The sequence below is a fragment of the Vidua chalybeata genome, chromosome 2 (genome assembly GCF_026979565.1).
Source record: "Vidua chalybeata isolate OUT-0048 chromosome 2, bVidCha1 merged haplotype, whole genome shotgun sequence".
In the NCBI taxonomy this organism is placed as follows: domain Eukaryota; kingdom Metazoa; phylum Chordata; class Aves; order Passeriformes; family Viduidae; genus Vidua; species Vidua chalybeata.
The window spans coordinates 70,231,672-70,249,311 of NC_071531.1; the positions used below are offsets into that span (position 1 = coordinate 70,231,672).

General features: G+C 37.9%; 1 protein-coding gene across 1 annotated transcript in view; it reads left to right on the plus strand.

The window, feature by feature from the left end:
- SLC22A15 (solute carrier family 22 member 15) overlaps window positions 1-17,640 on the plus strand; it is a 31,499-nt gene that overhangs the window by 2,615 nt on the left and 11,244 nt on the right. The window contains exons 2-5 of the mRNA XM_053934866.1: window positions 10,030-10,242; window positions 13,387-13,519; window positions 14,520-14,684; window positions 16,143-16,272. Coding sequence (XP_053790841.1) covers window positions 10,030-10,242; window positions 13,387-13,519; window positions 14,520-14,684; window positions 16,143-16,272 — 641 coding nt within the window. The remainder of the gene's footprint in view (window positions 1-10,029; window positions 10,243-13,386; window positions 13,520-14,519; window positions 14,685-16,142; window positions 16,273-17,640) is intronic.

Genomic DNA, 17,640 nt, shown 5'->3' on the forward strand with positions numbered 1-17,640 from the left:
AGTGGGGTTTTTTAAATATAAATTTCTACAGTAAGCTACTTCCACCAGGTAGCCTTAGTGATAGGCCAGTGTATCTGGTCTCTGAATTCTAATTACAGACATAGTTTAGATCACAGAACTTCTTTGACTCAAGCTGTACCAAACACTTCTGTCCTACTAGGGGTGAGACTTGCCACCCCTAGTCAATGAGTCAATTTTCAGGTAAGCTTGGGTGAACTGGTACTTGATATGTGGAATGCGCTTACTGACATTCTGGCAAAAACCTCCAGGTTGCTTCTAATTAGAAAAATGTTTTTTTATGTTATCAGTGTAAAACTAGATTAAGTGTGAGTCTTGTGGGCTCCTTCTTTCATCTTTCCTGGTTTCTATTATTCCTCTGCTACCTGCTGCTGTTACTATATAAGTTATGCCTGGCTTATTCGCTACCAAGTTAATAGAAATTTGGAAGATTTTTAGGCATATTCTGTAGCAATGGTTGCTAACTTTATAATGGACTGACAACAGCTGACTGACAAAAGAGAAATGTTTTTCCAAATGACATGGAATTACAGAAAGACTTATGTGAAGAATGTGAATATTGACTAATGATGTGAAATTAAGGCTGGATTAGTCTTGCATTGCTAGTATATCTTTAAGAAAGTGAGGAAGAAACAAAGGGAGCTGATAACCCTTAAAATACTTAGGACTTTATTTTGAGCTTAAAGTACTTCATACCTGTTGATTACTGGCAAGGTTGTTGCAATCTTTTGAAGAAATTATACTCAAGTATTAGTAAAGAATAGTCTTTCGGTGTTTGTTTAGTGTGTGTAGCAACATGAAACAAAATCCCACACCTTGATCAGATGCTTGAGAGCACACAGACATACTTAAAAGTTTCTTTGTCTCTTGTGGTTCAACATATCTGGTTGAACGAGTCTGGCCTGTGCCAGTGAATTGGAGCTACAGGATTGCCCAAGCCCAAACTGAGAATGGAAATGTGCTCTTACTGTATCTCTACTGAAAGGCTTTAAAAAACATGGTAAAATTTAAAAGGGAGTTCTTGTTTGCACAGCTGAAAAAGGTTTTGCTTTAAGTTGAGTAATGTGCATTGCACAGTAATATGGATGATTACCAAGGGTGGTTGTTCACATCCATCTTAGGAACTCCTTACTAACTGAAGGGAGGATGCAAAAACAGTTAAGATAGTTACATCAAGTTGCTTGAATTATACCTTTGCCTTAAACTGTGTGTGATGCATTGCAGCTGTAATGAGTGGTGTTGCTAACATCACTTTATTGTTGACAACAATATCATGTATGACTTATGTCATTACAATATCCAATGCAGAAAGATGGTCTTTAATCATCCCATCTGCACAAATGTTTTGAAGGAAAGCACATTCTGGGGCATGTGGTTTAAATAAGGCAGGCTCATTCCAAATCTCTAGAAATAATTCAGAAGAAATAAAGTCTGTCTTCATACAGCATGCAGATGTGATTCCCTGTGTATTCGTGCTTAACTGTTTCTTGACATTTCTTATCTATGCCCTGTACATACTCTACCTCTTTTAATGGCATGAGACATCACTCTGTAGTTGCAATGACAGTAATGAAATACTTGGTCAGAGAATCTTCTTTTAATACTTACATTTGGTTTAAAACTTTCCTTTGAACCAGCCAGAATTGATCAGAATTGATCATTGAACATCTTATTCCCAGTCCTTGATGATATATACTGTTTGGACTTTATCTGATTAGGAAGAGCAAAACAAATTGGAAATGTAATGAACAATTTAAAATTAAGAAAGGAGAGGGATATTTCACAAATTACATTACAACTCTGGTATAGTGTGCTGCAGTTTTTCTAGGGGCATAATGACAGGTATGGTGTTTATCCAGAGTTACTTGCACTGTAACTTAGACACAGGTCAGGTGTAAGTGTCTGTAAGGTAAGTGAGCAAGGTGGCAGATGTAAAAAGAATTTTCAGAATTTCTTTTGAGTTTGATTACCTCAATGTTTGGAGTTTTTTCTGTATGTGGGAAAAGTATGAGTTTTAAATCTCTCTGATTCTCAGTAAAGCAGAATGTGTGGCAGACATGTGCAGCCACTTCCGTGGAGGAGAGTTTTCAAATGTGGCATGAATATAAACATAAGAAGTAGGGACCCAAATGTTTTTCCTGAGGAAAGCTTTGTATTCCCACATATTTTTGTGCAATGTATCCTACTCAGAACATGTTTATGCTGAAGGATGGTGTTGCTTTCCATGTAAACATGATGAAGGCTTTTAGAGTACTTGCATCACTGCATATAAATCCTTGTTCTGGTATAGCATACTCCTGTTTGGGAGGACAAATAAATGAGGTAGGTGTGAGTATGTAAGCTATTGATGCATAAAGATGTGCTGCTACTCATTTAGCTAAGAATATTTCCATCTGAAAGTTGATGGAACTGCTAAGTTTTTAGTAAACTACCATTTACTTCAGTCAAGTGGGGGGAAATCTTTCAAGGAAAAAAAGTAGTTCCTGGTTCACACATGACATTTGATTTCAGTGGTGCCGACCAACAATCCTTGGTCTCTTTGTCCTTCTTTCAGATCCATAACTAACTTCCTTAAGAGAGACAATCACCTACCTTTAATGTTATTACGTTTATAACCTTAAAAATATGAATGCACCTGATGCAGACACTATATTTTCTGCAGAAAACCTGAAATAACAATGTTGGGCTGTGGCATGCCTTATTAGCAGTGGGGTCCTTAACTCTCAGATATAGTGCAGAAGCCTGGATACCAACAATTGCTTCCTTACTGATTAATTTTAAAAAGCTAACATGCTTCTGTTTGTTTTTTTCAAAAAGAATCCCTAGTGGAGAGAAGTTAGGAATACGAAATCAGCTGCCTACACCTTCATCTTCTCTTAAAGTTACGTTGTGTCTTAATCAAACCAGTGCATAATTCACATACATTTATCTGCAAGAGTATGGTCAGAGCAAGTTGAGGTAGAGGAGAAATGTGAGCTGTAACTTCAAGACCTTCCCTTCTTTAGCTATATCTGAACTGCAAAGCACGTGCAATTGAGCTCATATTTAGGTGTTTTAAATGCCAGTTGCTGTATGTTCTTGCATTTTTAATGATCACAACATTCACTCTGACACTAAACCATACATTCTGTGCATGTCTATCTGTATAAACATCTCTACTCAGCTTCTGCAATTTAACTTAAAAGGCTGACTTCAGCTTCTGTGCAGTTCAGTCCAAGAAGATGCCTGTTCAATGTGCTGTTGTGAAGACCTTAACAGAACTACTGCTGATGGGCATAGCAAGAAGCATGAGTTTTGGGAGAGGCACAGAGCAGACATTCTGAAGGCTTACCAAGAGCGGGAAGGTAGTAGTGTTCTGCCTGTTTAAAAAAAAAAAAAAAGCAAACCAAAATCCAACTCTTTTTTTTTTTTTTTTTTTTTTTTTTTTTTTTTTTTTTTTTAAAGGCTACATGGTGTGTAGAGTGAAGTTGTCAGAAGGAACTTGCTCCGGGGGTATTTACTAGAGCTGTGGCTGAATGCCTTGATTTTTGCAAAGTCTTTAACAACAGGGAATGCAAGGTGCCTGCAGGTACAGTGTCAATAGTGATTGTCATCTTTGTATGGGCTGTGGGTAAAACATAAAGAGATGTTTTCAGATTAATAATAAAGTTGTTATTGCATAGAATATTTGGTGCAATGGTATTTGGACTCAGTGGGAGCTGAAGCCATCACATCTTCTGCTATTTGCCTTTCAGTCTGGCAAACTACAATCCATCTAGCCAATCTGTCCTCTAAGCATCCTTGAAAGAGTAGCCTGGGAGTTAACAGGCATAATTCTACTGGGTAGCACACACTATGGGTTAAAAATATTTGTATTATGACACATTATCTCCCCTTCTTTCTTTCCTGCCCCTGTGTATACACAGTCTCTAACTTCCCATGTTTTGTAGGCATTAAATTACCTGTGTTTTTCCACTAGCAATATCAAGGCACTCCTCACTGACATGTCTCCATTTTAGAAGCTTTAAATTCCTTTCCTCTTGGGTGAGAGAATTAGTAGGTGTGTAATTGAATTCAGAACAGTTGTTTCCCACTTGCATGAGACAGTTGCTCTTCATTTCTGATAAAGTTTTGTGTTCTCAAATTGCTTTGTTATTTTAACTGGAGTAGTTAATATAACTGCTTCTTTAAGACAGTGCTTCTTGTGTATTGTTTACATTGAGTAAAACCTGTTTGCTTTTTCCAAGTGTTAGCCCAGTGGGACTGGAGTCCCTCTGGAGCAATAACATCTGTTTTCTAGGTCTTGTCTGTTTACAATATGATCTCTGACTAGGTTTGCAGTTTAACCTGGTTAAATGTTGTGTTTTCCTAATCATGGTGGGCTCAGGGTGAAAGGGTGTTAAGAATTTGCCTTGGAAGGCTCAATGAAGGTTTTGAGATCTTCAGGTAAGGAAAGATGGAGTGACTTGTGTGTATAGCTTATAAAACTTTGTGGTGTGATGTTTAGTTGCTGGTGTCTTAAAAATATATAAATACCAGACTCCTTTAATATCTTTTAATTTGTAGACCCTTGGCAGACTTCCTCCTGAAGTTGTTATACCCTTTTACAGTAAATTTAAGAGTGCTGAAACAGTTTTGTAATTCTTAATTATTTTTCTGAGCCTTTAAGAAATAATTCATGGAATTCTGAGGCCTGTAGGCTGTAAACTGAAAATCAGTGGTTTAGCAAGTTCAACAATGAAACTGGAAAAACGTATTTTTTCAGTTCTGGAGCATCATGTTGCTCTGAAATAGTAGTAAACAGAAGACATTTTTCAGTTTAAAAAACCCCATAAACAAAACACAAGTAGATCTTCATTGCTTACACTCAGACAGGTCCTTAAAATGAATAAATAAATGAAAGTAGCTTATACAAATGTCAGCATTGTCTTTTAGTCCAGATACTTAAACAAAAACTTTGCAAGTAAGCAATAAATTACCAAGTTAAATGCTTTAGCCAAGGATATGCTTTTCTTATAGTCTTAGCAGAACTGCCTTTCTGAAACCAAGATGCTCACCCAGTATTCCTTGGCAGTGTCCCAAAATGTCATGCAAAGATGAGGACTTTGATCTCTTAAAATACTGCCTGTGACTCAGATAAGTTTTTAGCCAACATGGGCTGGAAAGTATGGAGAAAAAGAGGGGCAGACATGAAACACAGTCCTGCTTGTGGAAGCAGGACTAAACCCTGCCTGATACTTGCCAGCCCACAGTTCCTGCTTTTTTTTTTGCCGGCAGTTGCTGACTTTTTCATGTGACCCTGTAATACCATTGGGATGGTCCACTTCTGGGCTGCTTTATTATATTAATACACTGGAATAGGAACTTACAGCACTTCTTTGCTTTATTCTTTTCCAAGTCCTTTTCCTCATAAGAAGAGTGGAGTGGCGCTTCTGATATGATATTGGTGAAAGTATGTAGCTGGCATTTGACTGAGGAGTTGTGGCACTTGATTGCACATTAATGTAGTTTGATTTCCTCAAATGTTCCTATTGAAGCAGAGGTAGTATTAATAGTGCTTTTTGTAATTTTGGTTCATATGTATCGTGTTGGTTCTTTAACTTACCAGTCCGTGAGCTTTCTTTTGACTTGTGTTTCTAAAGACAGAAAAATAACACTTCCTACTTCATTATTCATGTTCAGAGACGTGTCAGCCTGTGATGTGAGTGAGGGTGCTGTGTTCCTGTGGCCCTGTCAGATAAAGGGTATGTACACAGGAGGTGTTGCAGAAAGCATGTACAATGAAGGTATTTGCTCTTCAGACACCAAACACGTGGAAAGTAAAGCAGCCCTTGTCTGTGTATGGCAGCAGTCACCTGGCTCATGGACACCCAGGCTGAGCAGGAGCAACAAACCCCTGCTGCTGCCACTGCCCACCAAAATAACACTGAGCATGAAATAGCTGAGAGGTGTGTGTTTGGGTATTTTGAACAGGAGGGGTAAGCTAGAGGGGCATTTTCCACAGACCTGTAGGAGGTCAGGCTCTAAGACTTGTGGTCTTCTGTGTTTGTCTCCATTGTGGATGTTAAAGAATTTCTAGAATGAAATTATGTAAGGTTTTGGACAGACTTTTGACTTTTTGCTGTAGATTCTGGAGGCCAGCAGTTTTAGGCTTTAAAACTCTGAACTGTGTGGGTTTTCTCTGTTTCTCTGCGGAAACCGTAAGTTCTTTCAAAATATGTGTCTGCTCTGTCATTGGTAAGTCGCAGGTAATAACCAACAGTGGTTACATTCTGCATTGGAAGTGATCTGTCAGAGTGGGTCTGGCCTTGGTGAGGAACTGAGATGTCATGTTCTTCTGCACGTGGTGATTCTTTGCTTTAACTACGACAGCTTTTCCTTCTGTCTTACGGTGTTCTCCCTCTTCCTGTGCCACCAGAAAGGGAAGGATACTTTAATGGAGGAATGTGTTGTCAGCAGCAAATAATAATTTTGCAGCAAGAAGACGTTGTAGGGCTTTTCTACGTAGGAGCTATGGAGGAGAAAAAAATAATGTGGATTTAAAGCCAAATCACCCTTTGGAGATGACTTGGAGCAGATGAGATCATCAGATTTTCAAAAATTAGGTTGCCCTCCAGCTTTTCAGCTGCTTGTCATGGGTTCAGAAGAAATTACTCCAATCCTGAACTGTAACCATCTCCTTATCGAAAGCTTCTACCAGAGCAAGGTCATTCATTGTTCTTCCTTAATTTCTGTCTTTCCTCAGGGTGCAGTTTTAATGTTTCTGTATTCAAAAGGTCAGAAGTTACTGTCTTACTCATTATTTTGTTGGGCAATGAATGCTTCAGCTGCTACTTGTCTAGAATGACCAGGCTAGTTGGGAATTGCTTATGAGCTGACTAAAAAAGGTTGAAAGCTTCTCTTCCTAGAATTGAGGTCTTGCTTTTGTTTTTTCATTTGTGCTTCATAATGGGTAAATTATGAGGTCTAAAAGAGTTTCTTAAATTATTTTTGTGCTTATTTCACTATACACAAATGAAACTTTGAATTCATTCTCCCCTTTCCTTGCTAGTCTTATTGGAGGTTCTGTATGTTTCTTGGATGTCATTTATTATGAAAACGAACATCCAGAAAGCTGGTCACTTCTATTAATATTAGTTTTAAGTTTTTTTTTTCAAAATCTGTTAGTGAAACAGCTTTGACTGGCTAACTAAAATTCCTTCTACTTAACAGGGAATGTGAAAGTTTACAGGTTATTAGGGCATTGCCTTTTAATAAATTCCCTTACACCACAGTCTTCTAATTTAGGCAGACTATAAAATTTTAACCTAAAGAGAATATTAACAAATAGGAGAAACCTCAACTAACAGAACTCTAAGCATCTCATCATCAATGACTGGGAGCTTGTGCCTTGTCCCCCTGTACTTGGTATCCATCTTGATTAATACAGATCAGTGCAGGGAATTTGGTAGGGCACTGTTAACATCCATATACAGCCAATTAAAATGTTTTATAAACAGGAACTAAATACTAAATGACATATATTTGACTTCATTTGGGTTATAGAACAAATGAAAAATTAAGGGCTTTGTTTGCCACAGTGCATATAATATAGTAATTTTATATTTTATACAGTTGTTTTATAATATTCCTATTTGATTTGTTACTTTTTCGTGTTGTTCACCAGTCTGCACAAGTATGTTACTTTTAAGTGCGAGCATTTAGAATTCTTAAGGGAGAAATCTTCAGATTCATTAACACAACTCTTACTTAAATGAGAACTTTATTTTGTAATTAAGTATAGAGTTTCCTTCATCATGATTTTAAAATCACTTCTAGAAAATGTTTCTGACCTTCAGAATTGTCACTGAATTTTGGGAGGTGTTTTGTGGGCTTTGTTTTGTTTCCACAATGAAATTAATAGGGTTTACTGAACCTCTTACCCAGAATACAAGGCAGGCGTCCACTAGGAAGGAGAGTTTTGTGTCAGCAGTGACTCAGTGAACTTGAATATAGAACAATACTATTTGATAATATCAAAAAACACATCTCCATCTTCATATGGTTTGCTGATTGCACAAATCAATTGAAAGTGTTTCTATCTTTATGATATCCTTAGTTGCTGCACCCACTAGGATGTCAAAGGCTGATTGTTGGGGGTTTTTAATTGAAAAAAAAAAACAGTGTAGTGTTTCTGCAATCGCTTATTTTTTTCTATTCAGTTTTCTGTAGCTGGTTTCACCTCATGCAAAAATGAAAAGTGTTATGTTTTCCTTCTTGAAACCAAATGCCTTGAGGATTTTGTTTCTTGATCTACTTCAAATATATGCTTATTATTTCACAAGACAAAGGCAAGGATGTTATCACTTAGTCCTGGCACATGATTGTCTGAGTGAGTCAGTGTAGGGGGATGCACCACATGTCATGACCTGTAATTCTAATTTCTCAGTAATTTCAAGCTGTTCTTGAGAGTACTGTATCCACACATCCCTAGCAACATGGTCATTCATTTTTAATACCTCTTTTCCATGTGATCTTAGTCATTGCCTTCTTTCCCAGATGAGTTCTTTTACTTTTCATTGTTGTCGATCTAGAAGTTGTTCTTAAACTCAAATAATAAGTTAACTGTTTTTTTTCCAAATTTCTTCTGATATTTAATGATTTTAATGGAAAAGTGAAAAATAATTATTTTAAAATATATTTATCTACCTCCTGCCACTAAAGTAGTAGCTTATCATGTAGAATACAAAGAGGAGCTGATGGGAAAAATTGCTTCCAGGTAATAACTCAGGGCTCTGTTTTAGTATAGTAATAATTCTCATTTAGATCTGGGTGTAACTCCAGCTGTTCAGCTGTTGTTGAGAACAGAGCAGTATTATTTGATGTTGCATGCATCAGAATTCAGAGGTCCTCAGGCTTCTTTTTTTGCACCTATGGTTCTCCCAGTTTTGCGAATTACTTGTGAAGCAGCCTTCTCAGAGAACAAGCTTCCTGTGGATACGTTGTTCCCAAGAACATGGGGAGGAGATGCTGGGAGCAGAGCAAGGACTGTTCAGGAGGTACCTAAGTAGGGTTTGGAGAATGGAGAGGCACGAATTAGGGGTTTTTTATGGAGGAAGGGGTTTGTTTGTTTTGTCAAGAACCACTGTGCCGAGTTCAGTTCCTCAATAAGGGCTTGAGATGAAGCAGTTTTATTTGGTGAGCGTGTGGGGCTGTTACTAGCAATGCGCTTTGTCCCTCTGAAGACTTTATGATCCATCTTCTCATGTGGAATTTGTGCCACTTCTGTGTTCAAACAGGTCTCAAACCATGGGGGTTTAAGTGGTAGTTGTAATGTGACCTATGAATGTTCTTAGCAAGCAGCAGCAACGCAGCTCTGGACCAGGCTTGAAATGTCTGGGTTTCCAGGAGTTTTATTTATTCTTTCCTAAACAAAAGCGACTGTTGATCCCTATTTAGACCTTGTGTGTGTCTGTAAATATGTAGGTATATTAAAAATGCATGTGTGTGTTCACATGGTTGTCTGTGTCTCTTCTAAGAGTAAAACAGGTCCACAGAAGGTAGAAAACCAACAAAGAATTAATTTTGTCAAAACTGGGAAGGATTAGATATGAAACCATGAGGAGGAGATCTAGTCCAAATACCAAATTAGAGGAGTGAACAACACAGGAGGAAGGAGAGCATAGAAGAGTAATATATTGCATTAGAGAATAGGGTTTTCTCCTCCTTAGCACATCTAATAGCTTTTCCTCTATCCATGGTCTGTACCTGCTATGACTGGGAGTTTGGGGCCATCTGACTGAGGGAAAGGTGTCAGGAGGGAAATTTTCTCTCAAATATCCAACACATAAAAAAGAGCAAGAACCACTTTTGTTAAAGCTGTAGTTCTTCAGTGTGTGCTGTTTGGTAGACGGGCTATACGTAACATTTCATAGTGGTAGAAGGCAAATAAAAAAATAGGAATGTGTTTAATACTGATTCGATCCAGCTGTGGACAAGACATTGCTTGGATTCAAGCTGAGCATCTCTGATGTTTTTTGTCTTTCATGCCAGCTCTATGTGGCCACTGAAGCCATCCTCATCGCATTGGTGGGTGCAACTCCTCCCTACCACTGGGATCTCCAAGGGCTCTCAGCTAATCAGAGCCATGGTAACCATTCAGTGAGCGAGCAGGGAGCTTTTGGGGAATGGCTTCTGACTGCCAACGGCAGCGAGGTGCGTAAGCACGTACACTTTGGCAGCAGCTTCACATCCATAGTCTCTGAGGTAAGTCTGAGATGTGTTTTGCAGCCTCGTGTGTGAGTAGTAAATCTTACTGAGATGGTTTTGGGGGTCTCCTTGTACTGCGTTTTTCTTGCAAACTAATGCATGTTCTGATTAGCACATGAAACATGCTGCCTCCAGTTAGAGCCCGGGTAATGTGCTCATGTCTTTACCAGCAACAAAAGCTAGCTTTGTATTGCTGTGCAGATCTTGACCAATGTTCTGCTCCAAAACTTCTCACCTTTTCGGTGTGAAGGTTACATATTGCATCCTGCAGCCTGGTTCCACATTTGAGCTGGAATCATGACATTCATTTTACTAATTTGCTCAAAATCCTTTATGGACTCTGAGCTCTCTCTGGCCATCCCCTTGCAGAGCTCCAGTGCACCCATCATGCAGTTAGGAAGCACTGGAGGAACTGGAGGGGAAGTGGCTCATGCAGTCTTTGCAGCTCCAGATACAAGAACATGGGCAGTGGGGAGTCAGGTGGACAAAGCAGCTCCCTCACATTTGATTCCAAAACAAGCTTTGGCTCCGTTGGCATGGCCTCTGTGTTTTTTAAGTGGTTTCTTTCATGGACTAGACACAGTCCCTACAGGAATGATTCCAGACTCTGCACTGATGTGTGCAACACCTGCCCTTCCTGGGTCTGTCAGTATCTGTTAATGTCAAATTTTTCTTTATAAGAGCTCTGAGTGCATTGGGTACAAGGTCTGAATGTAGAGCTGAACTGTGGAGTCCAGCGTAGTACCATTTGATAGTTTGTGGCTATTGTCCTGAGGTATTAATGCTGTCCAAATTACTCCTGTAAAGCAGTTTATTGGTTAGGAGCATATTAATAAAAATGGCCAGCTTTGGAATAGTACCAAGCTGTTGTGTACAAAAGGCATTGCTTCTTATTCTCATAATAAAGAGGATATGAGTACTTATGATACCATTTAAATTAAAATTTTAGTGGATGGTGGATTTCTTAAGCATTATTTAAAACTCAGTAAGGTTTTTGAAATTTCTCTGGGTTTTTTCTTTTTTGCCTTTTTTTTTTTAACTTGCTCAAGAATCTTTTACTCTCTTAAACTTGACAAGTCAGACATGATTGTAGAGCCTAGCATATGACATAGATTTTATACAGATCTTTATACATTTTGGTTGCATAAATAAGAAATGCAGGTAAAGAACAAAGCCTGCTTGAGCAATAAAAAATCCTAAAAAAACTCCCAAACAAAAAAAAAAACCCAAAAAACCCCAACCCAAAGGCAACTTGTCTAGAGACTGCTTTCTAACTCTTTAGTACGTGTTTCAGTAGAAGCCCATATGAATAAAATCTTCATACCTTTTCTGTTTCCCTCTATTAAAGTACAGTTTTTATGAATTTGTTAGCTGAATATTTGGTATATTTGGAGGTTATTGCTAAGTATGAACATTTTGAGAGAGAACATGCATATCTGGAGAATATTTCACCACTAATTCATTATTAATCTGATTTCATGATTGATTGTAAAGAAGTTTTTTCCTACATTTAAAGAGGGTATGTCAGTGCTTAATCTTGTGGCATCATTGATAACATGAGCATTACAAATTTACACTGGAAAATATTCTGATGTAAAAAGCTTGATTTTGAAGCTTCTTCATATATGCTTTTTAATAAACATATATGTAGCATGTTTTTATGTAGAAGAGAAAAGCCTTGAGCTCTCTAAAGGGCTTAGACATTGAAATAAATCTTGAGGAGAAATTTTGCTTTGCAACCAAATTATCGCTTAATTCCTGAATGATTCAGAAAGCATTTCATGTCAACAATTTTCATGTTGGCAGCTTTTTAAATTTTTATACCAAAAGTTAGGGCATGATTCTTGTAGCTGTTATAAAACAAACTGACCGTGTTATTTCAGGATAAAATTAATCGCAAATGCAATTATTTTACAAATTTATTTTTCTGGGAATTGTTTTTGAAGTCTGCAGACACTTCAAAAGCTGATTTATGGTCATGTGGTTGGTTTCAGTTGAATTTTGTCAGTCTTGGCACTTTATGGATGCATTTCCTACTATTATCAGTAACTACTTTCCTGTTAAAGTAACAATTCAGAATGAAGCACATATAGAAAGTAAGCAAGTTATTTTCTTGGAGCTTATGAATGATGTTTTGTTAGCATCCTAATCTTTGTGAGATTTAATTGCATGGCTCTGTTCTCATGATGAGGTAGTTTATAACTGAGCTTTGAAATAATATAAGCTTTGCTCGAAAGGATATTTAATGAGATTTTGGTAGAGGAAGAGAAGATTATGAGGAGAAGATTAGATAGAGTTATTGCAGGGATAATGACATAATCACCAGCTTACCAGCACTGGAAGAAGAGTTGGTTGTCACTAAAAGGAAACATTATCTCAAGGTGCAAGAGGAATAGAAAAAGAAAAGAACAGAAGATGTGGAGTGTTTAGAATATAAAAGGAAATAACTTTGAACATTGAGAGCATGGCATATTTTCATTCTGCACTTCTGTGGGGCAAAGAATTTTGTCAGGTTCAACTTGAGCCATTAAGTCTATAAGAATCAAACATTACAAGATGTATTTGTATTGGAATTGAAGAGAACTGGAAATGATGAAGTACGCTGTAAAAAAGATGAGTGTGTGCAGAAAACCTGACTAACTTGTCTAGTGCTACCAAAGTATTGCTCAGGGACAAGACAATTCATAAAGAGCAGCATGTGCAGGAATATCTTCAGATGTAAACCACAACTATTTTTTCACAATATGTGTTCTACACACATGCAGTGACACATGTCAATAGGTAGAGCTGAATCTATTTAGGTTAACAGCTCTATGTAAAAGAAGGCAGAAGAAGAGAAAGTGGGAGAAAGCTGCAAAAATTAGAGTATTGTAAGGAATCTGTTCTTGATTTCAGAACCAAAGACTGCATTTGATTTAGGAGAACTGCAGTGTTAGTATCCTGCGAGGAGTTTGGGAGACAGCAGTGGGGACCGGTGATTTTACTGAATATGATGCTTGGGAGATTTATGAAGAGCTTGATCTTCTTTAAAATTTTTAACATCTCCTCCAGCTATTAGCTGTTGGTGAACTGTTTGGATTCTGATTAATTTGCCTTTTTGCTGGTTTGTTGTTTCTGTTTTTTTCTTCCTCCTCCATCCAGTGGTTTTTAATTGGCAATGCATCATACAAAGTCAGTGCTGCCAGTTCTTTTTACTTCAGTGGTGTGTTTGTTGGAGCCATCTCCTTTGGCCAGCTGTCCGATCGCTTCGGGAGGAAGAAAGTCTATCTCACAGGTAACCCCTTGATAAAATTAATGACATGAAGGCCATTGGCAATGGCCTGAAGATCTGTGGCAGCGGCCAGTTTCTGCTGAGAACTTGATGTGCAGCTGTAAATCATGTGCTATGATTTTGTTTGTTTCGGCATTCCAATATACTTGTGCCATAGAAGTTGAGACAACAAATCAATATCTCACTCTTCAGTCACCATTTGGATTTCTGTGAGTTATGCCATAAAATGCTTTCACTCGTGCAATGTTGTGCTCTTGGGATCTCTGCAAGTTGCCATGAGTATTTTTAGTAGTTTTGTAACAGCACTCTTACTTGTATAACCTGTTAGGGATTTGTTGCACCTTTTATCCCCTATCTGCATGATTTAATTTTTATGTATTTGTGATCCTCATACTGTTTTGAAGCTCATAAGCTTTCTAACTGTCCCTGGATCAAACAACATTTGAAACTGCATGTTTTGTGTAAGTATAAAGTTGTATGTCAATGCATGAGCATGTAGAGTTTAAAGAAATGTTTTATGCTTTTTGTTTCTCTTTGAAGGAACAGCACTTGTTCAAAGTACAAAAAGGTGGGCCTGCTCTGCATACAAACCCACCATGTATTGTCCGCTGGTGATGTTTCTCTTCTCTGGTTTCTATACACTGGTCTCTAAAAACAAGGAGAGATACTTGGTTGTATATTTAACCTGTGGCTTCTGTATCAGGGATAAATATAAAACCATCTTTAACAGGAGTCAGACAATGGTTCTGATGGTATAAAAAAATTGTCTGCTATGAACTGAATTTAATGTTCAAACTGCAAACTATGTAACAGAAGACCACTCCTGTGTCCCCTCCTTTTTGATATTGACTCTAGGTATTTAAATTTCTTTTCAAACCTGTGGTGCTGGTGTTTACTATGATGGCTTAGGACAGATGCCAGTGGGCATCAAGTAAAGATACCAGTAAGTGCTTCTGTTCTTTAGGCACCCTTCTAAAATCAAACTTTTTGCTTTATTTTCCAGGTTTTGCACTTGACATCTTGTTTGCCATTGCAAATGGATTCTCACCGTCGTATGATTTCTTTGCCGTTTCCCGATTCTTAGTAGGGGTGATGAATGGTGGGATGTCACTGGTAGCCTTTGTTCTTCTGAATGAGTGTGTGGGTACAGCCTACTGGGCACTAGCAGGTAAACTGCCTTTATTGTCAGAACTCATAGATTTCACTCTCACACACCACTTGAGTCGCACAAAGCAGTTGCAAATTTAGCTCCACTTGAGCATATCTGTGATCACAGTCTTTGAACTCTGCTTATTCAATATGAACCTTGGACAAGCGAGGTAGATGACTTGGGGCCATTCAGATCTCTGCATCACTCAAGTTGACAAAGATCCAGCTGAAACCTCTCCCATGAATGTTACCAGCTAAATACTCATCCAAGGTTTGTCATAACTGAGCTCTACTAATCAGAATGTTGGACTCTGTTAAACAGAGCCAAGTGTTCGTATGCTAAATATAGATTCTTTCCTTCCTGGCAGTTCTTAAAAAGAAATTAAAAGTGTTTTTATATCATAGGAGGATGAGAAAACTGTTGCTTATATATTATTAAAAAAAGTTGTACCATGTAGTAATTACCCTTAGGATTTAGAAGACATAGACACCCTTAACTGTCTTGATTGCTAGTATTGGATCTGTCCTTCAGAAATGTGTGTAACCTGCACTGCTACTGATGCCTTGTCAAGGCTGACCTAGAACAAAGGCTAGATGGAGTTAAAGAATAAAGTAGCTATTTATTAAAAGGCCTCAGTGGATGCACCTTAGGCAGTACAAGAACCCAGCCAGGTCTACACCCAAGATGAACCAAAATGGTCGCAAAAATGGATGACTGGTCATGAGGTCTCTCACTTCTATAATTTCTGATACATTTGCATCAGAACTTACAGCTTTATAGCTTTAGCTTATGAAGTCCCGTCCTTGTTTTTCTCTCTTCAGTTCATGTTGTTTATGCTCTTGGGCCTGAAATTTGGATCAGTTGTCCTTGGTGCCAAGCTAGAAAAGGAATTGTTTTGTCTAGCTATTCTGTGAAAAGTGCTTACCATCCCTTAATATGAAGTTCAGAACTGCACACTAAAGCAGTACGGAATCTGAAAAATTTGAAAGCTAAAACTTAAGGCATCGCTAGAGCTCCAGGGCCTGACTTAGAAAGCCCAAGAAGTGCTATGCTGAGACTGTTTTAAAATAGGGTGTCTTATAAATCATAAAAGCTACAAATGAATACTACATATTCCTAAAACTACCAGTTTTTCAATGTTTTGTAGTATTTATTTTTATACATAGAAAGGTTCATACTTATGCTGCATACATACATATATTTGGAATTAGAAGACTTCATTTTTTCACAGGGCTTTGTTGGGAGTGGAGGATGTAGAAGGGGTTTTTATTGATCTTTGCAATTAGATGTAAAAGTTCTGCTCTGCATGAATGAAGGACAGGGTGTTCTTTGGCCAAAGAGCTGTGACTCTGCCTGAATTGCTGAAGGAATTTTTGCTAGTAAAGAGTTAGTTCTTGTCTGATCCCATTTGTTGAGATTTACTAATGTTTCTTACAGGAGTGATAATGTTTTGTTTTGTTTTTAATTGTACATTAGGTTCTATTGGTGGCTTGTTCTTTGCTGTTGGAATTGCCCAGTATGCTTTATTAGGGTATTTCATTCGTTCCTGGAGGACTCTGGCTGTTGTGGTTAATCTGGAAGGAACAGTCATCTTTCTCCTCTCTCTGTAAGTTGTTCAAACAGAGTTTCATAAAGAAAGATGTCCAAAAAAATCAAACAGAGTATCCAAACTATTAAGTCAAGTTGTCTTTCTAGGATGGCATGAAATTATGTAAATAAGGTATTTCTCTCAACTTGTATACCCCCTCTCCCCCACATAGTCTGTGGTTTCTTCGAATAGTAGTGCTGCAATATCTGAGCCTGTAAGTCTACACTTACTGTGCTGTGCGTGCAGTATTACTGTAGAAGGGAACAGTCTTTAGGGTGGAAGAGAAGAGAAGCACATCCTGTTCTTTAGCTGGTGTATATAGATGACCTAAACTGGTGTGCTATGAGGCACTATGAATACATGATAAAAGATACAGGAATGGTTTAGTATTTATGTGATAACATGATGCTTCTCCTGTGTTTACATAGAGGGAACAGCATCAAAATTGCTTGCCTGTCCAGTCCTAAAAGTGACATGCAAAAGAAAAAATGGGCAGGTCCCTTTAATTTTTCAAATGTGATCTTTTTGGAGATAGTAGGGGCTTTGTGAATTTCAGCACTGAAAGCTCTGTGATGCAGTGCGGTCTTCTTTTCTTACATACTTTCTGATATCTAAATCTCAGTAAATAAAAGAGCGAAATTATTTTAGATGCTATTTATACTAGAGGTCTTTTCCTTTCCAACATCTATTTCACTTCAGTAACTCTTCGAATAAAGCTTTTTTGCTCCTCAAAAAATCCCCACAACCCTTTCAAAGGAAGCATCAGAACGCAGGGGAGGGTCCTTGAGGCTGTTCATGAGGTGAAAGGCAGAGATGACACACTGGATATTTCAAAACCTTGAGGTGATGGGCACCCTTGGGAAAAAAAATTAACTTTCAGATTGATAGGTACAACTTCTTGAAGTGAGTTATGCTTGTGATTTCAGAGCTGTGCTCAGAGGCCTATCTTTTCTGTAAGAACAGGGTTTGTTTAAATTCCAGATTTCCCACTGCCTCCCTGCCACATTGCTTAAAAATTACTCAATGTAGAAAATACTATCAGATATGTTCCTTTCTAAGTTCCTTTTTTGGTGAAAACACAGAATCACATTCTTTTAAACTTAGAGGAAAAAAATAATTTTTGGTCTGAGGCAAAGAATTTTTAAAAGCTTCTGACCAAAGGCTAAAGTTTAAATTAGGTCTGGAAGCCTGAAAATAATAGATGATGTGTGTAGTAGACATAGTTGGAGTTACAGACCTGTCAAGTGAAGAATGCACGTGAGGAACATGACCTTTGCACAGTTTCTGCCTTTTGTCTGCAGGAGAGAATTTGGCAAAAAGCTGAAAAATGGTAAGTTGAAATTGGTCTTGTAGAAAATGAGAAATGGAACTAGTGGCTCTTACAAA